At 57.3% G+C, this 22,634-nt stretch overlaps 1 protein-coding gene across 1 annotated transcript in view; it reads right to left on the reverse strand.

Moving 5' to 3' along the window:
- The window catches only part of PLEKHG4 (pleckstrin homology and RhoGEF domain containing G4), a 38,020-nt gene extending 23,059 nt beyond the window's left edge, over positions 1-14,961 (reverse strand). Inside the window, exons 1-3 of the mRNA XM_078380553.1 lie at positions 14,747-14,961; positions 4,347-4,544; positions 689-2,831 (exon numbers count right to left, since the gene is read on the reverse strand). Of these exons, the coding sequence (XP_078236679.1) occupies positions 689-2,831; positions 4,347-4,544; positions 14,747-14,749 (2,344 nt within the window). The 5' untranslated portion in view covers positions 14,750-14,961. The remainder of the gene's footprint in view (positions 1-688; positions 2,832-4,346; positions 4,545-14,746) is intronic.
- Positions 14,962-22,634: the final 7,673 nt, after the last annotated feature.

Raw genomic sequence — 22,634 nt, forward strand, 5'->3', positions numbered from 1 at the left:
TCCCTTTTTATTTACCCAGTGGCATTCTTTTTCTGACTGTGCTTTGCTTTAAAAGCCGTGGGCAATCTGACGCTGCTGAGAAAAGGCCGGTGCAATTGCCAAACCAAAGATGAGGGATCTCTCAACAGAACAAAACCCACATTGCAAACTGCCTAACATGCGATCAGGACTGGGAGGCCTAGGGCTGCATCAAGGGCTCCCCTCTGAACTTCAGCCATCTCAAAAGGAACTTCTGGCCACGCTCAGGTCTCTTAACAGAGGGACACAATCAGTAAGCCGACTCTGGTTGCGACCACCTACTGGATTCCTGCCCGGGAGTTCAAGAGGGCCCCTCCAGACCGAGGAAGGGGCATTAGACGGATGAGTGACAGTCAGTAGAAGCAACGCACCAAGCGATGCCCGTGGAAGTGACAAAAAGGAAGCTGCTTTTGGGTGGGGGCATCCCTGTTAAGGATTACTGGAACGGCGCCACAAACAGGCCTGCTGCCAATCTGCTAAAGCGGGGGGGGGGGGGAGGGTATTATGGTGGCTCCAGTGCCCAACCTGCCAGAGAAGCTGGAGGCCTGAATTCCCTCTGCTGGCTCAAACCCACAGGCCTGGGAGATTCCCTTTGTCCCTCCTGGCACAGAGGCCACCCTGCCAGCTATGTGCCACTGGCCCAAGCAGAACACTCGCTACAGAATCTTACCTGTGGCTTGATCCCCATTTATGAGGTTCTGCCTGCTCTCTGGCAACTTGACGGCTGATGACACTGAAGGTGTGGGTTCTTCTGCATCCTCCTCGCCCAAACAATGGGCTGGATGCTGGTCCGGCGCTCTGATGGAGCCAGAGTTGTGCCCAGTCTCCTGAAGGGCTGACATGCCTGGTTCTTCTTTCAGGGGAGCAGTTGGGCCACTTCCCTCCCCTCGCTCTGGTAAGCATTCCCCCTCCTGGCTGGTTCCCAACAGGGAGGCCTCTGGTTCGCAAGGCCAGTGGGAGGGGGGGCCCACCCAGCACGCTGCCGTCTCTTCCTCATGGAGGGGGCGGAAGGAGCCCTGTGCCTCCGCCCGGGCTTCTCCTGAAGAGCTGCTACTCCTGGGCTCTGCTCCCGGGCCATCCAGGGCTGCCCCATGAATGTAAAGTGGGGAGGCGTTCTCCACTGGCGGCTTTGGGCTGCCCCTGTTCCCTTGTCCGGCCTCCTCCTCCCCCTCCCCCTGGCATCCCTCCGCCTGCTGCTGTCCACCGGCCAATGGCTGAGGGGTGAACGCACTGCCACTCTCCACTAACGGGCCTGCTTGCCTTTGGTCCCCCTCATGCCTCGGCTGTTGAAGATGGCCTTCCACCGGCCATTCGGAATGACCTGCCACTTCAGCTGGTGGTTCCCAAGATGGAGGACCGTGTAGCAACATCACTTCAGATAAAGGGCCTCCAGGCCAAGTCTCGACTGTTTGAGGGTCAAAGGGACTTCCTTGCAGGCTTGAGCTGGAGACGCCGGGGTCCTCCTCCTCAGAGCTCCAGCTGATGGCCAAACATCTTCCGTGAGATCCAGAAAGGGAGGCTTTCCCAGAGTCCACAGGCCCTCCACCCTCTCCTGGGAGTCTGCTGCCCCTGCCCAGCGTTGCCCCTAGAACAACACTCCCAGGACAGCATTCGGCAGCCTCGAGGCCATTTTCCAACCCTGAGCTGCTCCTCTCAGTGGCTTCGATGGTGCTGGAAGGCCATGTTACTACTTCGGCTGTGGCTTTTGCTCCTCCTCCTCCTCCTCCTCCTCCTCCTCCTCCTCCTCCTCCTCCTCCTCCTCCTCCTGGGGTAGGCTTGCATTCAGCCTCCTCTCCATCACTGTAGCGGCACATGGCATACTGCCAGTCTAGTTCATGCTCCAGACACACCTGGAAGCCCTCGCCCTGGGGAGACTCCCCCATGGTTCCAAAGCCAGTGGTAGGGACTGGGGTCTCCTCGGGCCCTCCAGGAGGCTGCAGGAGCAGCTGGTCTTTTCCCAGAGCCTTTTCATTCTCCAGACAATTCCCAGCATCTCTCACCTGGACGTCGGGAGTATTCCACGGCTGCCCCTCTAGAGCTGACGGAAGCGCTGCACAAACTCCAGTCTGGAGTTTTCTGTCCTGATCGCCCACTGAGCAATCCTTTGCTGTCGTCCTGGGCTTAGTGCAATAACTGAGAGGGGCCACCCGAGGACAACACTGAGGCAGGGAGGCCCCTGTGAGCACAACATATTCCCCTCCAAGAGTCCCCTCTGACTCATCTTCGAACCCTGGGCGTCCCTCTTCCGTGCTGCTGGCAGCTGTCCTTCCTGCGGACTCCTCTGGTGCGGTCATGAGCAAGCCGTCTCCAGGTGGCTTCAGGGCCCTTTTTAAAGTCTGGGGACTCTCCTCTGAGGAGCTGCTCTGGGGCTGCTTGGCCAACAAGGCCAGAGGAGAAGAGCTTGCAGCCAGAGAGGCTGAACTCACACCGCTTTCCATGGCTTTGGGCTTATCGATGAATTCTGGGTTGACTATTTGGTCCCAAGGCACACGGAAGATTTGATCATCCGTGGCAAGCAAGCAGTTTTCCAGGGCCGTTCCTCTCCGCTCCTCGTTGATGCCGTTCAGCCATTCCACAGTGAAGATGGAGGTGTAAGAGACCTCTGGGACCACAAGCTCCTCCACATTATGTCTGTCCTTGGCCAAGCATTTCACAATGATTCGTGGGGACTTTTTCAAATAGGGGACCACCTGCAGGTAGAAGTCTCCGGGCCTCAGGATCCGCCAGTTGAGGGAAGCCAGCTGGACAACAATCTTCTCGTGGACGCACAGGGGCCAGCCCTCATGCCGAAAGAGCAAACCAGAGTAGGGAACCTGAAGGAAAGAGGAAACCCGGATGAGTGGTCTGCAACGGGGTTCCAAAGGGAAAACACGTCATTGATCAAAAGGAAGTGGGGAAGCCACCAGCCTTTAGAGGCACAGAAAGAAAGAAAGAAAGAAAGAAAGAAAGAAAGAAAGAAAGAAAGAAAGAAAGAAAGAAAGAAAGAAAGAAAGAAAGAAAGAAAGAAAGAAAGAAAGAAAGAAAGAAAGAAAGAAAGAAAGAAAGAGCCCTCGTGATGGAAAGGAAGGCTCCACAGGCCAAGGGCCAGCCTAACAGAAACCCTGACAGTAAAGGACCAGCTGTCTCCCAAAGAAGGAGTAACCCAGCCCAATGTGCAGGAAAGGGTGGCACTCAGCCTCACCCTTCCCAACCAGGGTTATTTTCCATATTAATACTGTAGAATGCAGCACATTTCCGTGGTGGTGGTGATTACAGTGATGGCCTGTCAATTCCCAAAGCCTTCAGCTTGAAAGTTTACTTCCAGGTTGAAGCAACAGGCAAAACTCATTGTCTTTGTGTCCCTCCCACTGATTCAAAAAGAGCACGTCCCACATGGCAGACGGGACAGGATGCGGGGCTAGGCCCTGCAGGTGGAGCGCAGGCACAACTCATAGCCACCAGCCCTGGGCAAGTGGCAGAGAGGGCCCTCCTCTTCTGGCACCAGAGCCTGGGGCTCCCTCTCAGTGGCTGCACAGCCCATCCCAAGCAGCCCCCAGAAAACCCTTTGGCAACTGACACCTGTCCAAGAGCTGCCCTAGGAAGGAGCCCCCACTGCCCCATACACACACAAACACAGAGAGCGCCTTGTAGTTCCACAAATAGTGAACCACATCAGTAGAGCACATGAGCTAGACTTCGGCGGTGACTGTCATCCAGCGCACTCGCATCAAGGGATTTGCCTGTGCCAGCAGCAGAAGCCTGGCAGCCCAGGGCCAGGTAGCTACAGAGTAGACTGAGTGCCTGTTTTGTTGGCAGTTTATGGGCCTCACCTTCAACCGAGGATATCAGCCCAGAAAAGGCAGTGGGAAAAGGCTGCACGATGCCAGGGCGCTTGGACTGGCCTCTGACATTTTCTTTCTTTTCTTCATTCACATCAAAGCACAGCACAATTTAACATTATGGGTGTACATAAAATGTAGGTAAAACCAAAAACAATTTTTTTAAAAAATGCTTGTATCCTGTGATTTTACAAAGCACTTGCCAGGAATATTTTTTTTCCAAATGGGTTGGTTACATAACTGTTTGAGGCAATAAGCCTTCCATCGTTCAGTACATTCCCCAGGGAACTTGCGCCTACTGGAAGGGGTGAACAGGAAGCCTGTCTCCTTATCCCATTGGGAGGAAGGTCAGGCCCATCAGGAGTTTCTTAGCTAAAGTTCTGGTCCTGCTGAAGGGTTCCGGGAGCCCTGTGCACCAGTCCTCAATGCAAGCCTTGGCCCCCAGGGGCACCAGGGCTGTTCCGCTCCATCCCGCAACACAATCCACACCCAGAGAGGGAAGATACTCACACAGGCGTCCTGCTGAACACACTGGAGGATGTGCTTGGCAGGAATCAGGAAGTCAATGAGGTAGCGCAGGCCATCCCCACGGTATGTTTTCTCCACCACATCAAAGACCTGGCACAGGACTGTCGTTGCCGTGATCTCAAAGGGAGGATACAGCGCCGACAGGGTGCTCTGGATACAGCCATCCAAGGACTGCGAATCCTGCCAAGAGGAGGAGGTGGTGACGCGACTCAGAAGCAATGGGTGGAAAAGGTACCTGCCGGGTACCTGCCGGGACTCTGGAGCTTATCGGGCATGAGAGGCAGAGGGATCGTGCCACACGAGGGGAGGGGGGAGGAATGGGCCTTCCCCGTTCATGAGCCATCCTGAGCTACCACCATCACTGCCACCAGCATTTCCCCAGCCAGGCTCCTGCGCTGTGTGAGAAAAGCGCTCACCTAGTCTCGACAGAGTGGCGGCAGACAGCTTACGCTGCACAATCCATCCTCCGGCTGAGCCGGGCGGGGCTGCTGTGAAACTATTATTACTGTAGCCAGGAGTGACTGTGTGGGGTGTGTGCAGATGAGAGGAAGAGGCAGAAAGAGACTGTGGAGCTGCTGGCCCAGCTTCACAGCACTGCAGGCCTCTCCTGGCTGCCCCTCCGCACAGGTCCCGCTGTAAAGGAACCACCCTCTGCTCTGACGAGCAAGGCAGGGACCCAAGCAGGTAACTCAGGGGGGCGGGAGCACAGTTTCACTCCCTCCTCTCCTGCTAGACATGGGCAGGAGCCTTGGAAGCCATGGGCATCCAGAACAGGAAGAAAGGCCCAGGTCAGGAGTGCAGGGTCAGGGGTAAGTGGGTGGGAGGTTATGCCAGCCAAGGCTAGGGCTTTTATGGGCCCAGCATGGTCGACCGGGCTGCTTCCAATAGAGGCCAGCTGGATACCTTTGGAAAGCTCCTAAGAACAGGTAAGCCCTCCCATTGTTTATCTGCCCCAACCTCTGGGAAACAGGACCACACTGATGCTATCCCAAAATTATGGAGTGGAGCGGGGTGGAAGAAAGGTCCTAGAATTTACTGACCGAAGAAACACTCTACAGTACCTTGCTTCATGTACTAAAAAGAAGTTCAGGGCCAAGAGTTAAAGCCCATCGGGAACCAGAACACCTTTCTGACCATAATGATTCCTTCCTCCTGCACCCATCAGATTGTACATGATGGATGCAAGTTTACCAAAATGTGGTAAGAATCAGGTTAACGCATCTCAAGTAAGGCAGAAAGACAGAGAAGGCATTGGGAGGGAGCAGGCCCAAAAGCGAGGAGCAGAGTGGGGGTGGAGAACAGGACAAGACAGGACACCCCGTCACCAGGGAAAGTCTTGGCTAAGCAGCCCTCCTGTTTCCTGGGAGACGTTGCTTACTGCAGCTGATTTAGAGATTTTTTGATCCACCACACAAGGGCAACAAAATCAAATCAGTCGACTGGCTAGCTGGGGTCTATATTCACATTTTCTCAGTGGGAAAGTTTCTGAGCAGCGGCTTAGAGGCAAGTTGCCTCTGCAGGCGCATGAAACACTTCAGCACACTTGAATGCCTGGATGGCTCTGCCTCTGGAAGGGAGTTCTCTTTATAGGCAGTGGCAAAGCAGCGGGGAAAGAATGGGTCCCAGATGTGGCCTCCCGACTCCTAACCCCTTCCTCTTCTCTGGTGGCACAAATGCCAGAGCCAAGATCCTTCCGCATCAGCAGTTCTGCTCTCTGCCAAAACACATGCGCCTGACAACAATTAACTTTTCATCTCAAACAAATTTCAATGAGCCTCCCACATAGCAGAACGTGCTTCAGGCACCGAGAGTGGCTGTTCCTCGAGGATTGGGGCTGGCCTGCTCCCACATTGATTTCAAAGGCGATAAGCTCCTCAAGAAATCACACTTAGAGAGAGCACCAACCTCTGCCAGCAATTAAAGGGAAATAAGGTAGTAGTTATCAGATCATTATAAGTCTGCAGTCATTTAAAAATGAGCATAATTAACACATGCTCGTGTCTCCATTCCTGCAGATTAGGCCAGCAACAAGCTCTTTCCTCAGAAAGCACTGTGTAATCTGAGCAAGAAGATGAAAAATATGCACCACAAGGTTTCTCTGAAAAACCTTAGCCTTTTTTTGGAAGAGATTTAGGGCTCCAGATTTATTATTCTGGGGACAGGAGATGACACACACTCATTAATGTTATGTGCCTTCAAGTCAGAACTGACTTATAGTGACCCTAACATAGTCTATCAGATGTCCTAGGCCAGGAAAATGGATGTTTTCATATCACAGAGATACTTCAGAAGCACCCAGGAGAACCAGACCGCTTGGACAACGATACCGCACGAGTGCTGCACACTGCTTCCTGAATGCACACATAACTCCCTGAAAGGCGGGTACCGCTTCCACACAGACTTCATGTTCAGCTGTTCATTGTGCTTCATGGCATCAGACAGAAGCCATCCGAACGCTGGGCATGTCATGCCCTTTCCACCCATGTAGGTCCCCAAAACAGGCCCCCCAAAATACACATTCAGAGCTCTGGCTCTCCCTCTTGCAGCAGATGGCACAGACTCCTTGCAAAGATAGTTTTCTCCCTTAGCGTTTCCGGGACAAGAAGCCAAGCACTTCCCACCAGGGCAGAAACCATGCAAGCGATCGAGGAGGAAGCTTGATCAGAATGCCAAAGCTCCTTCAGGCCCTCGTCAAACAAGCTCTGAAATTAATCTAGCACAGAAGCCGGCGTGAGGCCAATCCAAGGGGTGCATCGAGGCTGTGAAGCACACCCTGGGCTGTGGGGCCGCGCACTTTGTGGGGCGGCGGTCCTTACCTGTGAACTCACCTCTCGGCCGTGGAAGAGGCGGACCCGCCAGGGCCCATGGCTGGGCGGAGGCCCGGAGACTGGCTGGGGGTGGGCCTGTGGGGAGGGGTGCTGTGGGGCAAAGCTGAGCCAGGGGCCGTGGGGCCTGGCAGCAGGAAGTGGGGGCGGGGGCGCAGCCTGTGGAGGAAACGGCCCCAAGGGGCGGCTGGGGGGGGAGGGTGGAATGGGAATCCCACCAGCAAGCCCTTGTGGGGAGGTGGTTCTGACAGGAAGCCTGAGGGGGAAAGGTGGGGCCGGGCTGGCCGAGGGGAGGCTGGGAGGCTTCGGGGGTGGGGGGTGGAGGGAAGGAGGGATGGGGGTCAAGGCCGCTGCCCCTCTCCCTCCCTGAACCTGAGCTGCCTTCTTCGCCCAACCGGCCCGTGGAGCCTGGAGGCCTCGGGCCTACTAGGCCGCAGCCGGAGCAAAGCCTCCTGTCCCGTGGGGCCTGAGAGGGGCTCCTGGCCGTCCCCTCCCCGGGGAGACCCCCTCCAGGACCCCCTTGGGAAACAGAGGCCGGGTGCCGGCCGGGGAGGAGGGTTTGGCCCAGGGCCCGGAGGCCGCAGCAGCAGCAGGGACGAGAAGGGGCCCGGCCCGGCCCGGCCCGGCCCTGGCAGCAGGCCTGCTCAGGGCAGGTGGCCCTCAGAGGCGGGATGGCCGGAGACGGTGCCGGCCGGGGATTGTGGGACAGGGAGTCCCCAAAAGGCACGTCTCCCAGGGCGGCGGCTGTCTCAGGAACCCGGGTGCAGGACGCCTCCCTCCGTCCCTCCCTCCCTCCGAAAGGGGCAGCCCACACAGTCCAGCCCCCTTCCCCCTCCCTCCCACACACACACACACACACACACACATTGAGGGATTCAGATTTTAAAGCGAAAGGCAGCGAGAATAAAACGTAGCATACAAGAACTGGACATCAGCGAGACGTACGTATAATATTGGCACCATTAAGGCGGACCTAAGACAGAGACTCACTGTTATGTTTCAAGGTGAGCTTTTGTGGATCAGTTCCACTTCCTCACACGTTAGAGTGAGATCATATGGCTGGCATATCTCTCTAGTCTCACTCTAATGTCAGAGGAAGGGGACTCAGTGCAAGAAAGCACACATTAAAATATTACACTTGGTCTTGTATCACACTTTTGTCTTTTGTTTTAATGTTTATTTTGGTTTTGTCTGATGTGCTTGCAAAGTCTAACACAGCAACTTCTTTAAAAGCTATAGATCTCCCTGCACCTTGACTTCTACCCTCAGTATGCCCTCCACTCCTTGATTCCCCAACGAGACAAATCTCCCAATAACCTAGGACTGAGCCCACTGAACAGAACAAGGCTCCTTCCCCACAGACACAGGTCACTGGACAGACTGGCAAAGGTTATGCAGACATGGACAGGAGCGTCTCGGATACCTCCTCCTGCTGCTGCTGCTGGCAAGTGCCCTTTGTGGTGCTGCAGAAGAGCTGAGGGTGCCCACCTCAGAGGCAGGGAGTGGGAGAGCCTCTTGGGCTGCAGACCCAAGCAGCTGGGGCTGCCCTGAGGGCAAGCCTGATGGCAGAATGGGACCTTCAATCTCTCACCATGCTTCAGGTCCATGTGATACTTGCCCCAAAGCAGCATCTACCAAGGCTGAGAGCAGGCAGACAAGATTGCCATGGAAAGATCCCAGTGGTCATTGCCCACCAAGCCCTTCCCTGCAAAAACTCCACCACCACCACCACCACCACCCCCCGTGGTATGCAGAAAGACATGGGTTGAACCTCATCCCTGCCAGGAGCAGCTCCAGTTCAAGGAACCTGCAGCCATAGATTAAGGGGGAGAGATGGATGCCCGTCTGAGTGGAGACAGCAAATGGGACTGGCTGTGTCCAGCCAAAGGAAAGCCCCTGCCCTCCTCCAGGGACAGCCCACGCTGAGGGAGGCAGGGCAGGAGGCCAGACACAAGAGGGACAAAAGAGACCTTTGTGCACAGATGGACACCTGCCAAAACAAGAGAGTTGTGCAAAGAGGGAATGCATTTTCTTCTTGATCACTTTCTCTCCCTCTGGAAGTACCTCCCCCCCCAATGCAGGCGTATACACACACACACACACACACACACACACACACACACAACACACACACAACACACACAAAGATGGCTCTGGTAGCAAGGAACCCACCACCTCAAGTTCTGCATGGGGATGTCCAGACATCCCCTCCTCTAATGGCTCTGCAGTTGCCTCAGCCCCGTAGTTAGTTGGAGGGGGCAGAGGGGGAAGGACTCCTAATCTTTCCACCACAGCCACCCCACCTCTTTCCTCCCTTTCTCTGCCAGGAATGAACCACACCTTCGGTGAACTGTGCAAGTATTTGCATGCTTAGCCTTTACTTTTCATTCATGCACTCTGCAGATTTCTGACTAATTGTGTGCTGCTTTTCAGTCACACTTGAAATAAATGTTGTGCTCTGTGCCAAACATCTAAAAACAAATAATGGCTTTGTTTTTGATCATCCACGTGAGAGAAGGCAGGGGAGAGGGTGGGAGCCAGCCTGAGTTGGCCCAGGGAACTTCTCCATCCAGGAGTGGCCCCCGAGGCCCCAGCGCACTCCAGGACCCATTCCAGTTCACCAGGGGCCTTCTGGGGGCTTCCCATCCTAAGCACCCATAGATACAGGGTCCAATTTTGCCACCGTGCCCCAAAATGAGTCGTGGGAGTGATTGGGCAGCAGAGGCAGAGCACCTGGCATCCTGGGCGCAAGAGAGCTAGCTGCTCAGGCACACATCACATAGACAGATCACACAGGGATTGGTCTCAGTAGCCCAGACCTACTGGTCCCAAGCGAGGCTTCCCGCCCCTTCAGATGGTGGCTTCAGTGACGTCCTTTTATAATCCACCCCAACAATAAAGTTCAATGTAGTTAAAATGCCTTATTTAAATCCCATGAGAGACGCTTCTGTTTCCCCAAAAGCCTCTTTCTTCTCTGTTGCTAAATAACATCCCCCACGACGGACGGCATCCAGACCCACAGCTGCCTTTCCTCTGGGAGAATCCCAGCCTCCTTCTTGCTGATTGGCATCTTCCGTCTTCTGGCAAGGACAACCAGCTTTCCCCCTGACTCTCCAGTCTCTCTGGGGCAGTGGCCACGGTGCCCTGTGCCCCAAAGAACAAGCCAGACCAGGAAAGTCCAAAGGTGAAGGCAGGAAGCAGCGGCAAGGTCACAAGACCGACAGTCCCACCGAAAGGGAACAACATTTAAACAGGAGGGTGCGAAACTGAACCCAGACCCCGCGTGGACCTCACGCTGGGGCTTTAACTGCTGGGGGCTCAGCTGTGAGCCTTCTGGCAACTAGTCTCTCTGGGAGGCTGAGCCTTCCCTCCAGGAGGCCCCTACTCTCGAGGAGTCCTTGTGAAGTCTTCCCCACAGGGTCTAGTTCTGGGAAGGAGGTGGGTGTGCGCATCGTCTCCTCCCTCTGAGCTGAGCGGGGCTTCCAGTCAGCCTCACTCTCAGAGGAATGGGGAGGAAACCCAGCCTCCTGCGTGGACTCTCCCTCTCGCCCGCCTGCCTTGAGGGGAGCAGCCTCAGGGAGCCCTGACGGCTGGGGCCTGGCCAGCTCCAGGGGCTGAGCAGGAAAGACGGGCGGGAGGGGCTGTCTCGGATACATACAGGGGAACTTGGCCCTGGTGCCCCTCCTGTTTCCAGAAGCAAGCACCACCCTGTGCCTCGTGGAAGGACCAGCCCCGAGTACAGTCGCCCAGAGTATCTTCCTGTTTTGTTGCCATGGTCACACTTCTGCTGAATACGAAAACTTCCTGTTTGCTATCACAGCCACCTGCTCCACAGGAACAGGAGCTAATTAATCCAGGCGAATCCAGGAACATTGCCCTAAGAACAGGACCTAAGTTGCCCATCGTAAAGAAAGAAGCAAAGTGGGAGTTATGCTGGAGTTCACAACTCGCATGCTGCCTCCCGACTTGTGCGACTGGGAGGGGCCTTTATAGGCTGAGAGTGACTGTCCGTCCATCCAGCATCAACCAATAGTACTTCTCTCCTGTGTCTCAGAACTCTAAGAGAGACCCGCCTCTATGCCGAGAGAGCTTTTTTCCTCAGAGAGTGTCTGCTGATGGGGGTTGGCAGGACAACGTCTGTTAGTTTATTGTTAATATATTCACATTTGTAAGTCAAAGTAACATTTTCATTCTTCATACTAATGTCACAGGGTGAGTCATTGAGACTGTAAGTGCCAGTTAATGAGAGAGGTAGATTATCTGGGAACTAGTAGCTGTTATGATCTGCGAGCAATTCATTCAGAAATGTTTGAGATAATATACCAGCTTTATATTTCATCTCTGCAAATGAACAGTTGACTGCTGTCTGTTTCCCAAACAGAACAGAACAAAGAACCCTCGCTTTCTCTGGCGGCTTCCTCCGCAACCGAAGTAAGAGTTCCCGTCCCCTTCTGTGCCTGCTTGGGGCTGCAGGGCAGAGGGCAGAGGGCAGAGGGCAGAGGGCAGAGGGCAGGGCCACCAGCCACAGAGCCCAGGCCTCAAGGACAGCAAGGACAGCGGGTGTCTCCCAAACAGCCCAACCCTCCTCTGGCATGGCAAACAGGACACCAGGGGGAAACTGAGGCAGGTGACCTTTCAGTTGCGGACTGCAGAGCCAGGGTGGGGAGGGGAGAGGAGGGCAGGATCCACACAAAAGCATTCCTTCGGAGCCACATTCTGCAGCTCACCACCAGGCAACCCACACTTATGTTGAGCAAAGGAAACGGAATCAAGTTTACAATAACTCTGGCTAGCCATTCATAGGAGGCCAGCCAGGAACTGGCAGAACCATTAATCACCCCCTGTGGTATATATAAAGGCTGGCCATGACTCGCTTGCTCTTGTTCTTAACTGTCTAACAAAAACAAAACAGAAATGAAAAGGAGAAAGCACTGCCTGCAGGGCACCTTAAAGACTAACAGATTTCTTTCTATGTGATTTTCCGGGTGGGGGGTGTCTCCCTCAGATACGACCCCGTTGCCTCCTGTCCAATCTCGCCATCTACTGGACAGAGGTGCTATTACATGCAAGGGAGCCCCATGGAAAGGAGCTGTCCAGGCCCTGCGGAGTGAAACCCGAACCACTCTGAGAGGGCCTGATCCAGATTCCTACGCCTTTTCAGAAAGCCAGCATCTTCAGAAAGCCAGCTGGAATATCACTGGGCCAGTGCAGAGTGGAAACACCCCCCCCGCAAGTCTTTGCCCAGCAACGTGCCAGTAGAGGTACACTGACCACAAGCCAGGCCCAGGTCCCAGAGCTGAGCATCTCTTCTGGCTGTAGGAGGCAGGGAGGCCCCTGCTAGCAAAGGCTCTCGCTGGGGGTGGGGGCCGGGCCATAGCCCTGTGGGGGGGGGTGCGTAGTCATCCTGGGCTCTCCTGCACCCATAGCCACCCTGGTGGATAACAGCAGCGCTCCACAGAGTGGTTCCCATGCAGCTGAGCCTCTCCCAGATTAGATCGGGGGGGGGGGTAAAGAGGGTGACCCCAACTTGTCACAGAAAGAGGAGACCACCCGTTGCCTTAGGGAGGCTGGGAAAGAACCAGACATCCAGCCCCTTTCTGCTCCATTCCTCACCCTGCAAAACAGGAGAGCAGGCTCTCCTCTCTACTAGCCCCCCCCCGTAAAAAGGGAGAAAACAGCGGGCGGCTCAGGGACCAGCACTTTGACCCCAACAAGGCGCAACGGGCAACACCACCAGCAAAGGGGGGGTGGCGGGGGAGGGGCTCTCTCTGCCTTGGGGTGGGAAGAGGCAGCCTTTCGCAGCCCCACTGGCCGCTTGCACCAGGTCCAGCCAAGAGGCCTCTCTGGAGGGTCCGAGGCACAGACGAGCCTCTTGAGGTCTGGATGAGAGGGCCATCTTTTTGGGGGGTGGGGGGCAGCGGCTACAGGCTGGTTTAGGGCATGCGCAGGGACCCAAGGCATCCGCCCTGACCGCGGGTGAGCCTGTTGCCACAGTTCGGGAGATCTGCCCTGCGGGGTTTTGGTGCTTTGGGACCCCAAGTGGCCTGAGATGCATTAAACCCACGCTTGTCATCATCCAGTCAACAGGAGGAGGACGGAGATCCAGGGGTTTCGAGAGGAACAGTCGGGCTGCAGGGCTGTATTCGGGGCTATACAGGGAGGTGGGCAGCCCTAGTAGTCCAACCTTCCCTCCCGTCTTCAGGCGCATCCCTCTGCCTTCAAACACTGGGGGGGGGGGTTAGGCGTCCCTCCTGCCCACAGAGATGGGGGGGTTGTGCCGAGGCGGGGGGGGCTTTCCCCCCAGGGAAGGACGGGGAAGGATATGCAGCTGAACGGCTGTTTCCAAGCTGCCTGGACGGAGAGACCATCTCTTCGCCCCCTTCGGACGTGGGGGGGGCCCTCCAAGTCTCAGAGCAGTCTTTCCTTGCCTGCGGGGACGTCGGTGCGCAGAGATGCGCGTGATGAACTTCTAGTCGTCCAGCAAAAGGTTGCCAACATCTTTCGCTAGCATGGAGGCGCCCGGCCATGGAGCGGGGCCGGCCTTGGGCTGACTCCCGCGGAGACACCTTTTCTGCCCAGAAGGCCAAGGCTTGCTTGCGAGGGGGGACGGGGCTGCCCCTCACAAGACCCGGGCCACAAAGGTCTGAAAGGCGCCCAGGCTCTCCCGCGCCCCGAGGCCAGCAGGCATTCCCGGGCGGGCCCGGCCCGGCCGGCATGACTGGCCCTTTGTTGTCCTCCTTCCGCCTCCAGCCCGGGGTCGGCCGGGGCAGCGCCGCCTGAAAGGCCTGCAGTTGCTTCTCATCCCGGCTGGAACTCCGCGAAAGCCAGCCGCGAGGGGGAGGGGAAAGCGGGTCGAGGGCGCGGCGGAACGGGGCGCCATCCCGGCCCCGGCCGGCCCGCCGCTGCCCACGCGGGAGCAGCCCCGGCCCTCCAGCCCAGCCGCCAGGAAGGAGCTGGGAGGAGGAGGAGGAGGAGGAGGAGGAGGAGGAGGAAGAACTCTGCACATGGTCAGAGGCAAGGGGAGTCACCCTGGACCCCCGGGGTCGCCCGCTGCTCCGAAGCGGCTGGCGCTCCCTGAGCCCGGAGCTCCCTCGCAGCTCCAAGCACCAAGGACCTCCGGGGCCGCCTTAATCCGCCTCAGGTGCCGAGGCTTAAGGCGGGGACCGGGGGGGGGGGGCACTGCCGGCTGCAGCTTCGCCAAGGGGCCGGGAAACCCGGGACGCCGGGACCTCTTGAGGGGCGGGCGGCCCTCGCACTGCGCCCGGGTCTGGCCCGGTCCTGGTCCGCGACGCCAGCCTGGAGCGCTCGCTGCTCACCCACCCACCGACCCACCCCCCGGGATCCGCGGCGCCGCCTTCCAGCCACCTCGTTCGGGGCAGGAGCGGGGGCTCCACCCGAACCGCGTGTGCCCCTGGCAGCGGGGCTGGGTCGCGCCGGGCTCCCGGCCCCTCTTCCCTCTGCACATGCTCAGAGTCCCGCAAGTGGCCACGCGCTAGGTCCGCCAAGCCGGTGCCGCTGGGCACGCGAGGGGGGTGGGGTGGCGTGGGTCCGACTCACCATGGCCGCCCCCGCCGGCCTCGCCGCCCCCTTCCTCCTCCTCCTCCTCCTCCTCCTCCGCCGGCTCCTGGGCTCTAGCAGCGGCTGCGGTGGCGGCGGCGGCGGCAGCAGCGCCCGTGCCCGGCGCCCTCCATGTTCGGCCGGCCGGCCGGAGGCGCCCAGCTCAGCCCCGCCGCCGGAGAGGAGAGGAGAGGAGCGGCGGGCTGGCTGGCAAGGCGGGCGCTGTAACCCGAGCCCTGCCCGCCCCTCGGCGCCTGGGCTGGGCTGGGCCCGGCCGGGCCTCCCCCCGACTCACCGACCGACAGACGCGCCGCCCGGAGCAGTGGCTGGGCCGCTGGGGGGGCGCGCGGGCTAAACGCTTGCAGAAATAAATGAATTAATGGACGGCCGACGTCTGTCGACCTCGCCAGTGCCCAGGTGGAGAGCGCTCCCCCCCGCCCGCAACCCGTCGGGCCGCCGCGCAATTGGAGCCTGGAAGTCACAAAAAATTATTTCCCTTCGCCCCCCCCCCCCCGCCGCCAGTAGTTGGCAGCTATAGAGTGGCCTTGGCTGCCTCAAGGGCGTTATTATTATTATTATTATTATTATTATTATTATTATTATTATTATTATTATTATTATTATTATTATTATTATTATTATTATTATTAATAATAATAATAATAATAATAATAATAATAATAATAATAATAATAATAATAATAATAATAATAATAATAATAATAATAATAATAATAATAATAATAATAATAATAATAAACAAGAAGCATGACTGGGGGCCAAGGAGGGAAGGAGGGAGGGAGGAGTCCAGCAGAGTTTGGAGGGGGGCCAAGAAAGGGAAGCTGAAAGGCTCAGGCAAGAACCATCCACCTCCACTTCCGGCATCGTGGGAGATTGATTTCAGATGTCCGAAACCGTTTAAAAGAGAGACTCGCTGGGCTTGACTGCCTTCTTGCCACTCTGCTGGGAGCCGGGCGGGGCCCTCTTGGCACCAGGGAGAAGGAGGGCTCAGCCATGGCAGCCCTGACTTGGGCACCCTGGCTGAAAGGAGGACCCCACCTGCAGGGCCCCTCCCCGCATGGCCAGCAGCAGCAGCAGCAGCAACGGGTCTTTAGCAGGAGGAAAAGGGGGCGAAGGCGCTTGCCTGCGGTCAGAGACCTAAGTGGGTGATGCCTCTCCCTCCTCCCCCCCATCCCAACACAGCATCACAGAGAGCTGAGTGGTGGGGCAAGGAGAACCCTCTTTGTGGGTTCAACTGAACTTTTCCCCTTCCTGGACATGAAACAGTTCAGAGAGAAGCCCCAACTAGGAAGGCTCAGGATGATTATAATTAACTGCCCCCTCCCCCACTGTGGCATCTGAAACCAGAAGGAATTATACAGGGAGCTGGATTAGATTCAGATGGAGGAGAAGTGAAGAAAGGTCAGATAAACATATTTTAAAGAAAGAAAGAAATTAGAAGCATTGATAACTGAAGAGAGGCAGAGGACCGCGTCTTCCTGGCAGAAAGCAGCAATGGCTTGCTATGGTTCCTAAGGAAGGTGAAACATGAAAGTGCAAAAGCAGGATCACAGTTGAACATTAAGAACATTAAGAAGACAAAAAGCTTTGATGATGACCACAGCAGAACCCCACAGCTTCAATGTTGACAACGAAGAAACTGAAATGGTTAAGCATGTTGTATCTGTTGGCTCAATCCTCTGTCTAAATGGAGACTGCAGCCAAGAAACCAGAAGAAGACTGAGACCCAGGAAGGCAGCTGGCCCGGAGATCAAGATCATTTACACTGTGATTGTCCCAATGGGTTCTGGGCAGAGGTGAAAGCCGGACAGTGAAAAAAAGCTGACTGGAAAAACTGACTCTTTTGAAATATAGTGCCAGAGGAGAGCTTTGGGGGAGGGCATTAAAAAAAAAAATAAGACCCAACTGCCACGCAGAGCAAGAGGTGACTGGCTGGTCATTGTCAAAGGGGGGGGGTTTCCTATGCTGGCTCTTCTTCCTCCGCCTGGGCCCACACTGAGCAGCTTTGCAGATCCACCTGGGGGTGGGAGTGGGAGTGGCTGGAGGGGAGCGACCATGAGACAGGCAGACGGCGGCCAGATGCTGTCTGCTGAGCCAGCCAAGGCCTAAGCATGGCATTAGCTGCAGGAGAACTAGGGCGCTGCGGTGGGGTGGGGTGGGGGGGAAAGGGTGTCAGTAGGTCTTCTGCTCATTTTCAGATAGCCTGTTCGGGGGGGGGGTTACATTTAAGGCTCATGCATTTCTGATTGGGAGCAAACGTTGCTCTCTCACCACCCACCCTTTGCTCCCTAATTCCTCTGTGACCTCCCTCTGGCCATGTTCTCCCTAGCAGTAATTTCTACTCAGCAAAGTTTTCCTCCCTCAAGATCAATTAAAACATCCTATTTTTAAGATCCAGTTGGCCGAATTTCTTCTTGATGACCGTGGATGAATAATGAGTGACCAATCACCTGCCCATTGCTCCTTGGGCAGCTTCTCTTTTCTATCTTTCTCTCCTTCCACTCTTCCCAAAACCTTCTAGGGTGGAAAGAGAAATGTGGGTGCCTGGGAGGAAGTGGAACAGTGGCCACCCTGCCGTGGTGCCTCAAGATCAGGGACACCCCGGGAGGCCAGAGTCCTGCCCGCCCTCGGCTGGTTTCCGTGGGGCTTCCTGGGGGTGAGCAAACACCGAGCGGGCCCTGGTGACCTCTGACTGAGCAGCCATTGGAGCAAGTGACCCCCTTGCCCCCCCCCCCCGCTTCTCAAAGAAGAGAAACCGACATCCCCCGTTCTCCTCTGTCTGCGGTGGGCTGAGGGAAGCCACGGGCAAGGATGTCCAGGAAGCTTCTGCCTCAGTGCCCTGGGTTGGAATCAGCCTGAGTGGGTGGGAGGGAGGGAGGGAGGGAGGAAGGAAGGAAGGAAGGAAGGAAGGAAGGAAGGAAGGAAGGAAGGAAGGAAGGAAGGAAGGAAGGAAGGAAAGGAGAGAGGAAGGAAGGAAGGAAGGAAGGAAGGAAGGAAGGAAGGAAGGAAGGAAGGAAGGAAGGAAGGAAGGAAGGAAGGAAGGAAGGAAGGAAGGAAGGAAGGGAGGGAGGGAGGGAGGGAGGGAGGGAGGGAGGGAGGGAAGGAAGGAAGGAAGGAAGGAAGGAAGGAAGGAAGGAAGGAAGGAAGGAAGGAAGGAAGGAAGGAAGGAAGGAAGGAAGGAAGGAAGGAAGGAAGGAAGGAAGGAAGGAAGGAAGGAAGGAAAGAAAGAAGGAAGGAAGGAAAGAAGGAAGGAAGGAAGGAAGGAAGGAAGGAAGGAAGGAAGGAAGGAAGGAAGGAAGGAAGGAAGGAAAGAAAGAAGGAAGGAAGGAAAGAAGGAAGGAAGGAAGGAAGGGGCACCCCAGTTCATGGGAAGCACACATTCTCTGGCAAGGTGCAAAAGGGATGGGGGGGGCAGTTCGACATGCAGGAGGAGCCCAGGCCTGGGCCGAGCCCCCTACATCTGCTGGGGGACCTTAATTACAGCTAAGCCCCGCGTACAGTATTAGGATTAACACACACACACCATCAGAAACCCTGATCCCAAAGCGAGACAAAGGAGAGTCCTTGACTTGCTGCTGGGGGTGGGATTGGGTGGGCGTTGCATCTGAGGAGGCGACTGGGTGGGTGGGGGGAGCTCTTTGTAGGAGAAGCAGGATCCACGAGGCAAGGCGGTAGACAGGGTGGCCCCAGTGGTCCAAAGCCCCATCCATCCAGCCTAGGGCTGCTCAGGTGGAGGGGGCTTGGCAGGGGCAAGGGGCTCCGGTTCAACTGCTCTTCAAGAGGGCAGGGCTCCTGAAATGTCACCAGCCCCACTGGGGGTTGTGGGGCGAAAGGGGGGGAGGGAGGAGCCTCCACCTGCCCGGGGCCAGGGCTCTGGAAGGGAAGCAGGCTTAAAAGAGAATCATGGTATGATGGGGCCCCTGGGTCAGGCGGATGGTCTGACTCCGTTTTCGTCTGGCTTCAGGCCTGGTGGTGGGTTAGAGATGGTGGAGGTCTTCTGGGTGGACTGCCAGGGGGAGAGCCGCCCCTCTTGGCCCTGCCGGGCATCCTGGCCGCTTTCCAGACCACCCAACCCGGTTTGCTCCTGGGCTGCCTCCCTCTCTGGGACAGGTGGGCCGTCGGTGGGCAATGGCCTACTAGGGGGACTCTGGTCCTTCGTTAGGGGAAGGGCGGGTGGGCGCATTCTAGGGATGGGAAGGCCGGAAACCCCTCCACCCCGCCCGCCCGCCCGCCTCCCTCCCTCCGTGTCTACACCTGAAGGTTTTCTCTCTTGTAAAAGGCTTTTAAAATATAGAAATGTCCGAAGAAGCGCTTCGGACTCGCCCGGAGCGCCCAGCGGGGCTTTCTTAACAAAACTTTATTTTTCAAAAGAATCAGTGGAGGGTGTGTGTGTGTGTGTGTGCCGGGAGCTCTGTGCGACCGCCTTCCCCATCTAGGGCGGGGTCACCCGACTCTTCGCCGGGGACAACAACGGGGTGGTTTTCTGCCCGGAGGATTCGCCCAGGCCCGGCTTTGGTTCCGCTCCCTTTGCGGGGAGTCCGACCCGAGCCCCGCCGCCGCCGGACCCGCGCCCGCTCCGCGCCTCTGGCACCGTCAGCGGAAGGGGCGGCAGCTGCTCTAAGGAGACGCGCGGCGCGGGGAAAGGAGCAGAGGAGCGGGCGGGGCCGGCGGCTGGCGGGAGGTTTCCTTGCGAGCAAAAGCTCCGCGGGCCTCCGGCAGGGGGCGGCAGGGGCGCGGGAGCGCTCCCTCCGAGGAGCCCCCCTCCCCCCTGCGCGCCGGCCAGGATGCAAGCCTCTGCCGGGATTCGAGGGACCCCCTTCTTCCAGGGCTGCGCGGGCTCCCCGCTCTCCGACCGGGGATGGGGCGGGGGCGCTTGCTTTGCTCGCCTTGGCTGCCCTTCTTCCCTGGCCCAGCAGGAGGAACTGGGAGTGCCCACAGAAGGGGATGCGTGTGCCTTGGAGGGAGCTGGTGCCAAGGAGTGGGCGACCCCTTCCTTGAAGGAGCCAGGAGATGAAATCCAAGGCCTGCGCGCCTTCTTCTGCCGGCCCAGCCACTCACGTCCTCTTCGCCCAGCCGCCCGGTGAGCCTTCTTCCGGAGCCACCCACGTCCTTCGGGACAGCCCTCCAGGCAGCTGCGAAGGATCCTGTGGCCCTTCCTCCTAGCCTGACTGGTGCTTCCTGGCTTCAGCTTGTGTGGGCTCTTTGACCCTGGCCGCTTCCAGGGCGTGGCTGGCACCTCACCCTCTCACCCTCTCACCCTGCCAGCACCCTGGTCTTCCAGGCAGCCCCCTTCGGCCCTTCTGTTCTCACGCCAGGAGAGGCTTGTGCGACCCTTCAGCCCACACGGACCCCAACATGGAGCCGAAGAGGGAGAGGCAGAGAGGGAGAGGCAGGCCAAGCAGGAAGGAAGGAGGCCCCTTCTCGCCCCCCCCCCTGAAGGTCTGCCTGCACAAGGCCTCTGCTTTGCCCAGACCCCCCACATGTTCTGCCATGTCCCGTGAACTGTCCCAGCCCGTTCTGCCCCTCGGATCCTTCAGGCTCAGGGCTAAAAAGAAATGTGCCCCCATCTCCCCCCACACACATACCAGCCAGCAATGTATTCCCCCCCCAAAAAATTAACTCTTTCCAGCTTGGCCTCCTGCCGGGAGGGAGGGTCGCCAGAAGCATCTCCTCTCCAGGCAGCTGTCAGGCTGAGGGGAGGGAGGGGAGGGAAACCCAAAGGAAGGGCAGCACCCCTCCCTCTGCTTCTCTGCTGCTGCTGCTGCTGCTGCTGATGATGATGATGATGATTCCCTTTTCCTGTCCAAGGTGCCCCTCCCTCATCTTCCACAAAAGGGGGGACACATTTTAAAAAAACCAGGAAGGACTCAAAGTGGGGAGCATGACAGACATCGATCGGCCCCACCTGCCCCCCCCCACCGCCACCAGCATCCCTAAGCGAGGTACCTGAAAGGTCCAGAGCAGAAGGCTTCCCGAGGCTCTCCTTGTGGCCACAGCCCCAAATGCTCCAGCCTCTGCCTCGGCTGGGGATGGGGCTGAGGAAGGGAGCCAGGGGGCCGGCGTGCGGTGTGGGGTGCAGAAGCTGCCAAAGCAAAGGAGCTTTCCAAATGCTTGCCACAAAAGGGGGCGGGGGCTGGTTCCAGAAAGCCAACAATTAGGATGTGGTCGCTGTTCTCCGGAGAAGCCAAAAGCCTTCCCCTGCTGGGCGGAGGAGAGGGGAGCTCAGGTCACCCTCTGCCTGCTGCACACGCTGCCCGAGCTGGGCCTCCTTCAGGGGCCCCCAGTTGCCATGGCTCGCTTGACCCTGTTCCGGCAAGCTCAGAGCCGGCTGCGTCCGTGGACGAGAGGAGCAGAGGCTGGCGGAGGCGGTGGTGGGGGATGCAAAGCCCGGGGAAAGCCAGAGGCTGCAGTTCAGCCGTTCTGTGGAAAGCAGGCAGGGGCTGGAGAGGCAGCTGGGGGCACCCTCTTGCGTGGCCTTCTCCCTGCAGGCAGAGAGGTGGTGCCCCTTGGAAGCCGAAGGCTGTGCTTATTTTTACCCATTGGCTTCTACCCGAGGCACTCATGAGAAAGGTCCCTGTGCAGGCTTTGAATGGATCTGCATTGGCTAAAAATAGGTGCAGTGATCAGGGACGGGCAGCCCAGATGCCCTTTCGAGGCTTTGGGATTCGCACACATTTGCTGGATCCTCTTCAGGAGGAGCTGGATGGGTCTGTGTCCTGGGAGTGGCCCTGCAAGAGTGGCCAGTGGGAGGGGGGAGACCAGGGAGAGATTAAAGGGGGGGGGCTGTGAACAAGGCAGACAGGAAAGGGCCAGTCCAGCCTCATCTGAGAAATACCAGAAGCTTTTGTTAGGCAGAACAGAGGGCAGAAATGAAGGCCAAGAACAGAACAGAGCAGGTGCAAAACTTTCTGGATGGGGCACAGCTCCCCAGGTTCTTCTTCATTGGCCATGTTGGCTAGCACAGATGGGAGCTGGTAGCCAAAAGTACCTGGAGAAACACTGCATGCTATTGAGGATTCCCTGCAATGGTTGGGGGGGGGGGCAACCTCAGGAATTTACAGCCGTGGCTTGCCTTCATCACCTAATTACTTTGGCCATCTTAAATTACTGTATATTATTACTGTTGTCTTGATTTTACTATATTGTTTTACTTTTATGAATTATTGTTAGCTGCCCAGAGTAGACTTCAGTCTAGATGGGCGACGTAGAAATTCAATCAATCAACCAACCAATTCATGTGCTGGATGGCCAGGGATAGCCTTGGGGACCTCTCTCAGTTCTGCAGGAAACTCTTGCGCCAGCCTTCTGCTCCTCCCCTTATTGGTCTTTTGGCCCCTAAGCTGCCACTCTTCCACGTATCACTGTTCAGAGAGGAAGAACGTGGGCCCAAAACATGGTGTCACTGCTGCCTTGTTGCTCTTTTTCCTTTCTGGCTGGGCTTTGGGTAGCCCAGCAGCAATGCTGGCTGTGGCTTTGCAGAGCGGGGGGTGGGTGGGGGTGGGGGGGTGGAGGAAGGCTTCTGGCTTCCCAGGAGGCTCACTAATGGGGCAAAAGGCTCAAGAGCCCTCTGACAAATGTGGTGCAGGGTGGGGGAGACTCAGGGGCATTTATCTCATGGCTTGAAGAACCGAGGGGCAAAAAGAAAGCCCCACCAGGAACAGCCGGGGGGCATTGCCGGGGAAAGGCTCTGTGGACCCAGGAGGACCTTCCCGCTCCCCTTTGGACGCCCGGTGCCACCAGGCCATAGGCTCGTGGCCTCCCCATCAAGGCCAGGACCAGCCAAGGCATTTGGAAGGGAGGTGGCGGAGGCTCCTTCTCACGGCTCCGGCCCTGGGAGGCTGGCGGTGTCCTCCTTGTTCGCCATTTG

The sequence above is a fragment of the Pogona vitticeps genome, chromosome 10, assembly GCF_051106095.1.
Source record: "Pogona vitticeps strain Pit_001003342236 chromosome 10, PviZW2.1, whole genome shotgun sequence".
Lineage (NCBI taxonomy): Eukaryota > Metazoa > Chordata > Lepidosauria > Squamata > Agamidae > Pogona > Pogona vitticeps.